Source organism: Bombus pyrosoma, linkage group LG2 (genome assembly GCF_014825855.1).
Source record: "Bombus pyrosoma isolate SC7728 linkage group LG2, ASM1482585v1, whole genome shotgun sequence".
Classification (NCBI taxonomy): Eukaryota; Metazoa; Arthropoda; class Insecta; order Hymenoptera; family Apidae; genus Bombus; species Bombus pyrosoma.
In genome coordinates, this window is record NC_057771.1 from 6636746 (window position 1) to 6649841 (window position 13096).

The window sequence follows — 13096 nt, forward strand, 5'->3', positions numbered from 1 at the left end:
AAAGAAAAGAAACGTTTCGATCGAAGGATCTTACCTGTTGGAGCGTGGAGAAGCTCGGCCAGCGTCGAAGGGAATCCGTACGAGGCGACAATCGACGAGTCGTTAATCTTATACAAGATGTTGGAGTTGGAGGCGTAAGGTTAAAAGGAGACGGGCGACGTTTCCGGTATCCGTGGTAACGGCAATTTCTACTCGGAAATTCCGGCGATCGTGGTCAGAGAGGAGCACGCACCGCAGGCGAAGAGACAAGAGCATCGGCTTCCCATGAATTTACATTGGCAATGTGTTCTCGTCTCCATTTCGCGGCAGCTACCTAACGGATGCTTCTGTGTGATTTGCATAAAATGAGACCGGTGAGCGTTCGCAGTGTCTCCCCGAGGGACGTGTGCATGGGCACAGTACGCATAGCTGGACTTCAGAACTGTCCCTTCCATTATCGGAAAACGTGGTCCGGATTTAATACCGATAAGCCGGTTAATCGACCGGACCACGTCGATGCGTTAACGTTACACGGAAATTAACTTAAAACTTCAAAAACCATCCTGTCGTTGCCATTCTCTTTCCATTCGTTCGTGAAGGATGAAAAATAAGAGCGATCGGTAGGCGACACAGGTTCGATTTAACTCGCCGACAGATCGCTAGAATAATCGAAACGAACCAGTGTTGATTAACAGATATATTGTGCCTATTAACAAATCGTTCGTTTGTTCTGTTTCTCTTTTTCTTTTCTTTTTTTTTTTTTTTTTTTTTAAATCGTAATCATACGAATCGCGAAGTATTTATTATTCTACAGGAATGTTACAGTCAGGCGTGAGGACAGAGTTCGGTGCACATCGATAAGGTGTTGGAGCGCAGCGAACGAGTTAGGAAATTCGCAGCACGACGCGCAACGTAACGAGTCATCTCTCGATGATATAATATTTCGGAGTCGAGGTTCGGTGGGTTCTCGATTCATAGAAAATTCAGTTCGCGCGATAAACGTCGAAGCTCGTAAATCACAGGACCCGGGACCTCTTCTCTCGATGTGTGTCGTCCAACGAAAGTCGGGGATATGGTCGACGGGACGCGACGTGGCGACGTCTTGACAGACAAAAGAGCGGCAGACGGAGAAGAGCTCGCTCACCGAAATATCGTGTCCACCAGTAGGACCAGGCTGAATAAAATCACTCTCCTGTTGATGTTCCCGGTACCGCCGTGCTGCATCGCCGCAGGATGTTCACCTAGAAAGAAAGTCCGTTCACCGAGTTTGATCTGTCGTAACGATCCATCGCGTAGAACTAGGACACCGGGAGGAAGGAGAGAAAATTTCGTGGAAATTTCGAAAATTTCACCGGCAAATGAAATTTACATAACGAGAGTAGCTGCTAGTTTAATTTCAATTCGCGATTATTTTTTCGTCAAGCGCGATTCCCCTGCGTTTCCGATTTGTTCGTTACCGGCTAACGAGAAAACTGTAACGAGTTACGTGAGTTACAACAATCGCCATCCGACGCCGTTCAAGGAATTACACGTCCTTTAAACGACATAGGATTCGTAAATTTCTCCTTAACACGAGCGCTCTTTCCTTTTCCACTTTCCTTTCCTTTATCCACGTTTATCCTTGTTCATATTCGCATTCTTGCTTTCGTTTACCGCCTAACTATTCGTTCATTCGCGAACTTTTGCATGCAACGAACCGGTCGAAAGTACTTCGGTGAAATTTCCTCCGGTAGACCTTTCGATAAGGGCCTTTCGTAAAATGTTCTTAAAGTACGTCGACGATGCTTTGATGCTTCAACGGAATCTCGAGGGCTTGATGGAACGAAGCAGGTATTTTTGTTTATCCCGAGGAGAGGCCTCCCCTTCGAGATCTAATCGAGCGTATTTTATATATTTTATCCTCACCGTTCAACACGTGAACCATCACATTTGCCGGAGCAACTTTGCTCGAGACGCACGTGTAATTCCCGCTGTCATCGAGCTGAGCACGCGTTATTAGCAGCTTGCTAGTGGTCCCGTTCTTACCTTTCTCCGTTTCCAGGGAAACGCCACCCCTGCCAAAGGTAAAGACGTTATTACACACGAATTCCGATAACCGATCTAATATCGATGCTGTCTCGTGTTTTGACCGATGTGTGCTTTCGCAGCTACCACCGACTCGATTCGCCACGTAATCGAGGCGATCGTGCAATTACAGCCGCCTTTATTTCCTATTTTCTCTCTTTAATCGCGCTCGACAGACACCAAAGAGGAATAAACGAAAGTTGATATTAAGATGGTACGCACCTTGGACCATCGAAATCGATCACCGCACCGGCATGGTACCAAGTCACGTTACTCGGAGGAATATCTTGCACGTCCACGATACAGGTCAAGCTGATCGTGCTGCCCCTCTTCACGTAAACCTCTTCGGGCCCCGTGATCTTTGCCTGAACATCTAATATATCAAGACGATGAAGAGGAGCGGAAAATACGAGTCGACCAACTGTTTGACGCATGACAAATTAAGGGGTTCGCTGGTCGGTGAGTTTGTGTATAGATCCGGAGCGGAGATCCTGCTTTAGAAATTCACGACAAGACTTAACCGAAAGTCCGGACCGGATAACGTACATGAATAAAGAATCAATGAATAAAAGATACTCGCGAGTAAGTAAAATTTATTCATAGCTGTGCCGTTATTTTAGTCGATAAGTAGGATAGCTAGAAGTCGAAGCAAAAGGTTGGATAGCCGTGCTCGCGCGACGACACTGAACGCTTTAAAGGAGGCGATATTTGTTACCGGAGAGAGAGATTTAAACGTTAATTAGAACACGGCCTTGTGAAAATGCGATTCAAGCTGTACAAGATTACGCAAAGTAGGCGGCTTCCGTGTCTCTGATCCCGTGAAAAGTTTCTCTCAACGAAACCGTGACCGAGTGTTAAATTTTCTGCTCGCCAAACGAACGCCAAACGAACGAACGAACGAACGAACGGACGAACAGCTCGTCCCAGATAGAACGTTTTCCGCGGAAAATGAACCTAAGCGTCTAGCATGGATATTGAGTAAGGGGGTCCGAAGAAGCGACAGAAACTCACCCAAAACTTTCAAAGTAACCGCTCTATATATCTTGGGTTCTGTATTAACTTGACACTCGTAAATGCCGGCATCCCGTGGTTGCACGTAATCTATTCGCAGATTCCAGTCGTCGCGCTCCGGATTGCCGACTATCGTAAATCTTGCGTCGCTCGTATAAGTCACTGACATGGATGTTAAGATGTGTAAGTCCCTTTTTCGAATCCATGACACCTGGGACAAATACCGAATGAGATATGGAATATTTTGCTGGCCGTTAACTAGCCGTGATATTGAATCCCTTTTACATGCCTCCACCCCCGTGAAATATACACGTCGTCACGTTCCACGCTGTCGAGTTACGCTTCCTGTTTCCCTCGCGTTTCAATACGATCTGACAAATTCGTTATTGGAAAGTTAACTGACTGCGTTCAAAGGCGATATAAACGAGCTAAGATCGCTTGGAGAAAGAAAGAATTTTTCGCGATAAGAAGTAGGTAAATGGTTGTAGCGCAAAAAGAAGCTTGAAGAGAAAAGCATTTATACCGGAACGCGCTAATCGTTTATCCATTAACCAAGGAAATTAGGAGAGCATTCGTAAATTCAAGAACACGTTGCGCGAAAGCGTCACTTTACATTCCAGTTAACGTACATTCCAAAACTACGATACCATCTTCCATTAATTAACCGGTTAAACATTTAAATATTCTCTCTTTTCATCTTGATCCATTTAAAAGATTTCAATCGAGAATTTCATATATTGCTCCTTGCATGTTGCTCCTCGCGATTTACGATTACTGGAATTTCTACGGTATACGATCTTAAACGGCTCTTGTAACTTAAATATTTACCGGAGCATCGTATCCTAAATTTCTAGTACATCCTACGTTCCGAGTATATACGGAAATATAGTTTCGACTATCTCGGCGTAATTGCAAATAGCACGTGATCCTAATTCGCAAAGTAGCAGTAACATCGTTCTTGCAATAATCTACTAATTATTACGAGTCGAAATGAAAATTATAATTTAATTCTATTTGAGTTTCTTCTAAATATTCGATTAATTTTGATTGATTTCCATTGAAACATATGAAAGAAAGAATTTTGTTACTTTCTTTCTTTCTTAGAGCTTCGAACAAAAGTATATCGTACGGTGTGTAAATAGAGGAACGTAATCTCGTGAAAATCCAACTAAACGTTTATTCGCGAAGTAACGTTGTTATCTTCGAATTTGATTCGCTATTATTTCTAAAGTTTCTAACGTAATTGCGAAGCGTGCAATGTGACACTACTATTGAAAGAAACGTGAAACTCACGGTTCTGTTCCCCAAGTTCTTAACACGACACAACAGCACAACAGTTTGTCCAACAACGGTGGTCACTTTTTGGGATGAGTCTTTATAAAAATACGTCCTCTTCGTTCCTCGTTGCGAGCGTTCCCCTTTATCGGGCTTTTCCCCATCGAATCGTTGCACCGCTAAAATTCAGGTATCACGCTTGAACCATCGGAAAGCTTTGCCCTTTCGTTTACGAACTTCTATATCCAGCTTTTTAAATGAAACGACCCGAAGATTAAAGCATCTGACGCTAGCCAATTTTTACATACTGAAACGTATTTGCTTAATAAATCCCACAGGCAATTCTTTTCATCAAGAAAAACTGTTAAATGCCGAATAATCAAAGAATCATCTTTTCGTTGATTTTTTTTTACCAATAAAGTATCCTTCGTTGCCTCGTTGATTGTAACGCACATAATTACGTTATGATTCTAATGAAAAAGAGATTGTAAAAATTGAATGAAAATATTAATGATCATAATAATTCTTTAATTTGTCAAATCTATCATCGATCATATTAATTATTACTATTGATTCACAGCAATCTGCGATCAACGAAGATTTCTGTTTCTTTTAAATTGTACACTGAGACTAATTGTACCTAAGTTCCGGTGACCGGAAGGCGGTTCTGCGTGTAACAGGTATCCGATTCCAAGCAATATAAGGGCCATGCCATGGAACGGTGCCATTTTTTTACGTACGAGACTCTTTCATCTTCATCCGTCGCTCTTCCTGTTTCCCTAAAGTTTTAACGAGTCTCCAAGAACCATCGATGATCTGTCGGTCATCACTCGATCATTACAATTCTTCGTCCTCCATCTCCTGAAGAATTCCTTCGAGGTAGTCATGTAACCGACGCTTTTACTTCTTGCAAGTAATAAACGAACTAAATTTTCACCCACATAATTCATAAATGCTTCAATTCCGTCACAAGATAACGATGACTGTAATCTTATATGTTTCTTTAATGATTTTATAATCTAAATAGTTAAGGTAACAAAGATCTCGATCAAAGAAGAGAAAAGAAGAAAAAGAGCTGCAGGTATTCTCAATGAGAAGATAATCTTAAATAAGTTTAAAATAAACTTCTTGTCTCGATGATAACAGTGGGTTTATTCATAGAAAAAGGCGCGACGTTTAATATCGTTGTCTTTATTCAAGAAACAATGCAAAATGAAAAACGTAAAGAAAACTTGTTAGCTTGGCTACTTTTCCACGCTCGATCATCGGAGATTCAACAACGGAACAGCTTCAAGAACAGCGCGCTTCGATAGCGTTCCAAATACTGAAAGCTGCTCCTGCTCGAGCAAACGAAAAAGCTAAAATCAGGGTGCAGTGGCGCCTCGCGATGCTCCCGATATTTGCGATTGCGCCAACAACTCGATCCATTCTTATAATCTCTATCTAAAACGTCTATTTATCCTTTAATTATAAGAAGAGTTTAGCTTTTACCAAAATTAAATACGTTTAAAAATCGCATATCCTAGAAAGTCCTTAAAAATGCAGGAGTACAAGGGATATAATATTGAATCAAAATTATTTTATAGGATTAAAAATAATATATCACACTTCAGTTATTTAACAATTGTTTAACAGAAATACAGGCACCGACCGTTCAATGTGCAAATGTCAACATGAAAGATAATTATATACATACATGTATAAAGATACATTTTAAATTCTTCCAATAAAGAAAAAGGAATACCATATGATTTTCAGTCAACACAAATATTACGTACATATTAGGTAATAAAATATAGTCTGAATTTTCTTATTTTTTACATTAACAGGTACGTATATACTTACATACTAGAATAAACTTTTTATAATAGAAAACATGATAAAATTTACATATCATAACGACACTCCTTTACTAATAGAATATAAACGTATAAAAATATCCAATAGTTCAGTGACAACATACTATCGAGCAGAATAAAATTTTATATACACGTATTATGTATATTCAAGATACACTATAGAAATCTAATTCCTAAAGAAATCACCTTTTGTACCACCAGTCTTTGAAACCAATTCGATATCGGATATTTTCATCGATTTCGGAGAAGCCGCGTATTTGCACATATCATAAATCGTTAAAGCCGCAATACTCACAGCTGTTAAAGCTTCCATCTCTACACCAGTTTTACCAGTACACCTAACTTCCGCTGTGATCTCTATGCAATGTAATTCTTCGTTTAAACGCAACAGTACATTTGCATAAGATAACGGAAGTGGATGACATAATGGTATTAAATCAGAAGTACGTTTTGCTGCCATGATACCCGCTAATTGTGCTACGGACAATACATCGCCTTTTTTTACATTATTTTCAGCTATCAATTTGCTTATTGTTGAATTAACTTGTACAATTCCTCTTGCTATTGCGATGCGTTTAGTTTCGTTTTTCGAACCAACGTCTACCATACTTGCTTTGCCACTTTGATCCACATGCGACAGAGACGAAAATACTCTTGCATTTGTACCATTTTTAAACTGTAGTCTCGCGTAATCCATTAAATACTGTCGCGGTATGTTATTTTGTAAATTTTTATATCTTCTCAGGTGTACATATTTCTTTGTAACTGTAAGTACAAATGTAAAATTAAACGTATGGTAGTTTCGATACTGCATTATTAATAGCAAAAACATTGAGCGATAACGTTTGTGCGAATAGCATCGATACATTATTTTATATTAACTTAAAATTCCCGTAATAATAGATTAACCCCCAATCAGAATCATTGGCCTGTTTTCCATGCGGGATAGATTCAACATTCCTGAAACACATACATTGTCGAAAACATATAAACGTTATCGCTTTACACCTAGATTAATATTTTATGACAAGATAATCTTTCATCATTTAATCCTACATCAATCATGTGGATCAAAGATAAAACTTAATACCTGCATGTTGCTTCTTTTTACGCCATACTGCTTCTCCAATCATTTCTTTTAAAACATCGTTAGACGCTCCGCTACGTAACGCATCTCGAAGAGATACTTCCCCTTTTCCCTCAAATAAACAGACTTTTAAATTTCCATCTGCTGTTATTCTTAACCGATTACACGAGTTACAAAAATGGTCACTCATTGATGTAATAAATCCAACTTGTCCTTTAAATCCAGGTACAAAGTATGCCTATTACAAAAAGATAAATTATGCTTTTACCAACAGATATATAAATTAAACAATGAACTTATATAATCTTTTAAATTACACACTTTAGATGTATCATTGTACTCATTTGGAAGACGTTGCAAATCAGGATATGTATCTCTAATAAGATCTTTCATGGCCTTGAAAGATATCATTTTATTCTCTTTCCACTCGTTACCTTGGAAAGGCATATACTCAATAAAACGTACATCAATCGGACGATCTTTTGTTAGATTAACAAAATCAATTATCTCATCATCATTAGAACCTTTCATTACCACACAATTTATCTATGATTTATTTTATATAAATTTTTATATAGCTTTAATAATAAATAGATACAAACTTTTGTCTAATTCTTTCTCACCTTTACTGGATTGTAACCTAATTGAATAGCAAGATCAATTGCAGTCATAACTCTAGACCATCCCTTCCGACGTGTAAATTGTTCAAAACGATTTTCTCTTAAAGTATCTAATGAAATATTTATTGCATCTAATCCAGCTTGTTGAAGTGATGGTAACTGGCGCGTTAATGTCAATCCATTAGTAGTAATTGCAACTTGTTTTAGATTAGGCAATTGTTTTAATCCAGCTGTAATAATTATTTTTACTCAACAAGAAAGTTCAATATGTGATAAATATTGAATGTAAGAATATTTACCAATAATATCCACAATGTCTTTCCTAACAGTTGGTTCACCACCAGTTAAACGTATCTTATTTACACCTTCATTTACAAATAATTCAGCTACTTTAATTATTTCATCTGTTTTTAAAATACCATCATTTTTTGTCAACTTAACTCCTTCTGCCGGCATACAATATAAGCCTGTAATAAATGTAACATTTCATAAAAACATTTCAATTAAAGCAGTGAATATGATTTGATGAATACTCACATCGAAGATTACAACGCTCAGTAATAGAAATACGTAAATATGTATGACGTCTTCCAAATGAGTCTGTGAGTATATCATTGTTATCTGTTTTATTTAACAATTCTCTAAATCGCTGCACCTATAATAAAATTGGAAATATAGTGATGCAATTTTTTCACCATTTCATTTCCTATAATATAACGCAATAATCTGAAATATATATGTACTATCCATGAACAAATATGTTTCTTTCACAAATAAAAACATACTCACTCTACGTGAAACATTAGATGACACAAATGTTTCAGTGGATGAATACACAGCACCGAGGATTGATTTCACAGTATTAATTTTACGAAACATTTAAGAAATATATCTTCTCAAAAAGTACAATGATCTATAACCTCTATGTTTAGTAGAAAATATTTTAATTTTCTACATAAGGAATAAAAAAATTATATAATTCCAGAAATTCCAAGATGGGCGACGTATTCACGTTATCTCTTTGGTGATTTCATTAGAACTATGTTATATGTTCTAGCTATGCAAGTATTTATCCTCGGAACAGTAGGAAACATCATCGATAGCATTCAATTTGACGAAATCTATCATCGTGATAACAAGTATTAATCCTACGATATGATTCGAATTACTTTGCCGCCTTTGTTCATTTCAACCAATCATGGTACACTTTATATAACCATTGCATATATTTTCTAGAATCTCTCACACATACGAAGTTTGACAGTTTAGTGTCAGACTAGTTTGTACATAATCAGTTATACGGTACGTGTAACCTAGCAAGGAATGAAATGTTATCGAAGCTATTAGTGGAATAAATTTCAGGGGACATGTCTTTATTTCCAGCTTATTCAAGTGAATCGAATAAATCTTCGATATCCGATGAATCGAAGAATTTTACAAAAGGTTAATTAAATACTTTATATATCAATGTCAATTATAAAATTGGTTATAATATGATAGTTATTTTTAATTATAGAAAATGAGACAACTAGTTGGTTATACAATTCCAGTTACTTAGAACAAATTTCATCTAACAATCTTGTCAACTTTTCTTCTGAATCTTCGGATGAAACTACAAATGAATCTTCTTATTTACATAAGCAAGAAACTATACATACTACTGCTTTAAAGAATCAGAAGCCTATATCTGGAGAAAGAAGAACATCTAAACATATAAAGAAAAAGAAAAAGGATAAAAATAAATATGCATATGGAGAACATGAATATGAGAAAGATGTAGAAAATGTGTATTTTGAAGATAAGTACAGAGACAAGGGAAATAATAGTATAAATACACTTTACTCTAGTATCAAACCGTATTATGATATTAAAATAAATTCCCTTGGTTTTGTTCCTTATAAAAAATCAAAAAAAGATAGTTATGAAAGATATTATGTAAAAAACATTGATTATATAGAAAAAAATAAAAAGAAAGATACTATTATCAGAAAAGAATCTATTACTAATTCATCAAAAGAAGAGCAATCTACTCCTACATGGTACATTAAGTTAGAAGAACTGCAGAAAGCTAAAACTAAAGAATATAATGAAAAATTGACAAATGATCCAAATGATATTCAATTATGGATTGAATATATAGGATTTCAGGTATATTATATTTGTATGTACTAAGAATTATTAAGACTTCTTACATAAATATTTTATTTCACATTTGCAGGATACATTAGGATATTTTCAACAATATCAAGCTGCAAAGGATGTTCATAGAGTAACAACATTAAAAAAATTGTCTATAGTTGAAAAAGCTTTGGAAAAAAACATAGAATGTACAGATTTATTAAAATTGAAGTTATCTTTCATGGGAGAACTTTTGCCTGCTGATGAATTTTCAAAGCAACTTGAAGTCCTAGTTAACAAAGATACAGGAAATATTATTCTATGGCAAGAATTTATTATGACTACACAAGCTTCAGTAGCAATATGTACAGTACCAAAAGTTTTAGATTTATATTCAAAATGTTTTTGTATTTTAAAGCAAAAAGCTAGAACAAATCCTCGAGTATATGACGAACGATTATTACGTATGTAAAAAGTAAATTATTTTACTTTTCTAATATACTGAGTAAAATGATAATGCCTAACTTATTATGAATAGAAATATTGTACTGGTGTCTAACGTTTTTACGACATACTGGACTTTGGGAACAAATGTGGGAAACGATACGTTTGAATCTTATTCTGAATCTTAGCTTAGATAAAGACAGTCTATCCTTTAAAAAAACAATAGATGAGAAGAAATTAAGTGAGTTACTAATTAGTAAAAAGATATTATTTATTTCTTGTATATTTATTAACGTTATCCAATTACAGTTGGAATGGAGGAAGTAATATTGATGTCAAGATTACCACTCAATCAATTATGGCAAAGAACAGAATCATTAAGAGAGAATTGCCATTGGATTAGCGTCAGTAGAAGTGAATTAGACTTAGTTGGCGATTCTCGAAGACTTGTTTTACCCGACGATGTCGCAGATTTTGTTCATCCAATACTTTCAAGAAATTTGAGTTTTCGAATGGCGATTCATACATTACTTTTACTTAAAGTACCACTATTACCTACTCGGAACTATATGTTAAAAGTATGTCTGTATATATACAACGCGGACCAATCAGTAATTGATTTCCCACATTAAAATATTTGATATATATTGTTTTATTGATGTTCCAATAGTACTTGTTATATACTTTGCTTATTTTCAGATGTTAACATTAGAAGAACTTGATTGGGGTGTAGAAACCTCAGAAGTGTTGCTTCCATTTTTTTATCCTATGGTAGGTGAAATGACTGGTTGTAATGAAAGAAGGGAACTATTAAAGGGCATACTTGAAGGACGTTTAACGTCAGGTCCTCAGTACCTTACGTTTCACCCTGCACAAGAATCATATTTGGATTTTATACGCGATATATTTTTTACAATCGCTGAAAATTTACCTCCTCTGCAACGTACAAGTATATATGTTTGGTGGTTAAGATTTGAAAGATTGCTCATTTTTCTTCAAAAAGATGATCTATTAAAACATGATAACAAGTAAGATTTATCTCATATTATTTTATATAAGTAGAAAAATTCGAAGACTTATGTATTTATATATATTTTACAGACGAAAGAAATTAAAAACAATATTAAAGGAATTCTTGAAAAAGGACGAAAATAGGAATAATTTACATTTTTATAGGGAATATGCATTGATAGAAAAAGAAATAGGAAAATTTGATAATTGCGTAAATGTTTTGCAGACAGCCATTCAATCTCAAAGTGCATGTCCTTCTGAAATTCATAATCCTGAAGAAAAATCAGCACTTCTAAGTTTGTATCGGACATTTATTGAAACTTTACTTAATTCAGAAACATATAAGGAAACACATAGAGCACAGATATTAAATATTATGAGACAAATAATACCCGTAACAAACGGAAACCAATTGCTACAAGTGGAACAATATTTAGAAAATTGCATACAAAATTTTTTACAAGAAGTTCCTTCAGAAAATGAAGAAAATATATATTTTTTACCAAACATCAAATGTGATACAATTGTTTGCTATGCGTATTTGCTATATGTACGAGATTCCGATATTAATAGAATAACTAGCATGTTTAGAAGCTGTATAAATCATTACAAAGACAGCCATTCTTTACAGGTATTAAACCTCATTTCTTTGTTTTTTATAATACAGATTGTATTATATATTTAACGTATTTTATATTTCAGGAAATATTACGGGAAAGTCAAATAGCACTTTTGCAGCTACATTACAAACGGATCCAACATAAAAATCTCCTAAAGTCAGAAGTAGATGATATGATAAAATTATATCCAAATAACTTTTTTGCCCTTTCAGTATTTGCATGTATCGAGGTATACATAATAAAAAAATACATAATAATAAAAAATAATTTTTAAATTATGGCACAAAATATTTTAATTGCAATATTTATTTGACAGAGTGAATTGCCTCTTTGGAAAAGCAACAGTCGCGTGACAGAGCTCCAATTATGGAAAGCATTTGCTATGTGTTTAGCAAGTCGGAAACGTATTCATTCTTTACAAGAGCTTAAAGATTATGTTAGTATGAACGCAGCAATTAATAAATTACTATATTTTCATCAAACACTTGCAAGGTATGTCCCTAAATAATCTATGTCAATTTGTTATATAGCATTTAAAAAAATTAAAAACAAATATTTCATTTACAGGATACCAGCAACTAAAAATTGCCCCCTGTTATGGAGATTATATATGCTTCTTCTTAGGGAATATAATCTGTGTGAAAAAAAGGGAGAAGAAGTATACCATGAAAGTGTTGCATTATGTCCTTGGGCTAGAAGCATTTACATTGATGCAGCCGAGGTTGCACCTCAAATTCTTACGCAAGTTCAAGACGTAATACGAGAAAAAGAATTGAGAATGCATGTCACCCCAGAAGAATTGGACGTCTTACGCGGTTAATGTTAATGTATAGATATGTAAATATTTTATACTTAGTTAATCATTTATGTAAATAATGTTTCTTTATAATGTGTATATATATATATATATATACGAAAAAATAAAAATTCTATAAAAAAATATACATTATTAATTTTGTGAAAGATATAAATTGTATAATTATACATAGTATCAATTTACAACACTTA

At 35.0% G+C, this 13096-nt stretch overlaps 3 protein-coding genes across 6 annotated transcripts; 1 reads left to right on the plus strand and 2 right to left on the minus strand.

Moving 5' to 3' along the window:
* Positions 1 to 661: 661 nt before the first annotated feature.
* LOC122577861 (hemicentin-2-like) lies at positions 662 to 5782 on the minus strand. Of its 2 annotated transcripts, none has more exons than XM_043749570.1 (6): positions 4970 to 5782; positions 4348 to 4508; positions 3055 to 3265; positions 2266 to 2416; positions 1885 to 2033; positions 662 to 1220 (listed from the first exon to the last, which is right to left on the minus strand). In XM_043749570.1, exons 1-6 carry the CDS (start codon positions 5055 to 5057, stop codon positions 1120 to 1122), a joined length of 861 nt encoding a protein of 286 aa, XP_043605505.1. In that variant the 5' UTR covers positions 5058 to 5782; the 3' UTR covers positions 662 to 1119. The 2 variants fall into 2 exon arrangements, 1 of the variants encoding a protein (XP_043605505.1); XR_006320431.1 differs by having other exon boundaries at positions 1125 to 1220; positions 1677 to 2033.
* A 125-nt stretch (positions 5783 to 5907) lies between these two features.
* On the minus strand, positions 5908 to 8825 carry LOC122577859 (molybdenum cofactor biosynthesis protein 1). Of its 3 annotated transcripts, XM_043749566.1 has the most exons (8): positions 8685 to 8825; positions 8433 to 8550; positions 8195 to 8362; positions 7899 to 8125; positions 7597 to 7821; positions 7279 to 7513; positions 7071 to 7148; positions 6812 to 6953 (listed from the first exon to the last, which is right to left on the minus strand). In XM_043749566.1, the coding sequence occupies exons 1-7, from the start codon at positions 8772 to 8774 to the stop codon at positions 7093 to 7095; spliced, it is 1119 nt and encodes a 372-aa protein (XP_043605501.1). In that variant the 5' UTR covers positions 8775 to 8825; the 3' UTR covers positions 6812 to 6953; positions 7071 to 7092. The 3 variants fall into 3 exon arrangements, with proteins under 3 accessions (XP_043605499.1, XP_043605501.1, XP_043605500.1); XM_043749564.1 differs by lacking the exon at positions 7071 to 7148 and having other exon boundaries at positions 5908 to 6953; XM_043749565.1 differs by having other exon boundaries at positions 6864 to 7148.
* A 67-nt stretch (positions 8826 to 8892) lies between these two features.
* On the plus strand, positions 8893 to 13030 carry LOC122577857 (nuclear exosome regulator NRDE2). The gene is made up of 11 exons (XM_043749559.1): positions 8893 to 9034; positions 9132 to 9338; positions 9412 to 10043; positions 10114 to 10477; positions 10552 to 10698; positions 10767 to 11035; positions 11157 to 11485; positions 11559 to 12099; positions 12171 to 12317; positions 12405 to 12580; positions 12656 to 13030. The coding sequence occupies exons 2-11, from the start codon at positions 9263 to 9265 to the stop codon at positions 12906 to 12908; spliced, it is 2934 nt and encodes a 977-aa protein (XP_043605494.1). The 5' UTR covers positions 8893 to 9034; positions 9132 to 9262; the 3' UTR covers positions 12909 to 13030.
* The last annotated feature ends 66 nt before the right edge of the window (positions 13031 to 13096 follow it).

Coding starts and splice junctions, on each gene's coding strand:
- LOC122577857 (XM_043749559.1), top strand. CDS start 9,263: ATGTCTTTATTTCCAGCTTATTCAAGTGAATCGAATAAATCTTCGATA. Junction 10,478..10,551: donor ATATGACGAACGATTATTAC/GTATGTAAAAAG, acceptor TATTATGAATAG/AAATATTGTACTGGTGTCTA. Junction 12,581..12,655: donor TTTCATCAAACACTTGCAAG/GTATGTCCCTAA, acceptor TTTCATTTACAG/GATACCAGCAACTAAAAATT.
- LOC122577861 (XM_043749570.1), bottom strand. CDS start 5,057: ATGGCACCGTTCCATGGCATGGCCCTTATATTGCTTGGAATCGGATAC. Junction 4,509..4,969: donor TTCCGGTCACCGGAACTTAG/GTACAATTAGTC, acceptor CCTGAATTTTAG/CGGTGCAACGATTCGATGGG. Junction 2,417..3,054: donor GGTTACTTTGAAAGTTTTGG/GTGAGTTTCTGT, acceptor TTGATATATTAG/ATGTTCAGGCAAAGATCACG.
- LOC122577859 (XM_043749564.1), bottom strand. CDS start 8,774: ATGTTTCGTAAAATTAATACTGTGAAATCAATCCTCGGTGCTGTGTAT. Junction 8,126..8,194: donor AGACATTGTGGATATTATTG/GTAAATATTCTT, acceptor TAATTATTACAG/CTGGATTAAAACAATTGCCT. Junction 6,954..7,278: donor TAAAAAGAAGCAACATGCAG/GTATTAAGTTTT, acceptor TTGTACTTACAG/TTACAAAGAAATATGTACAC.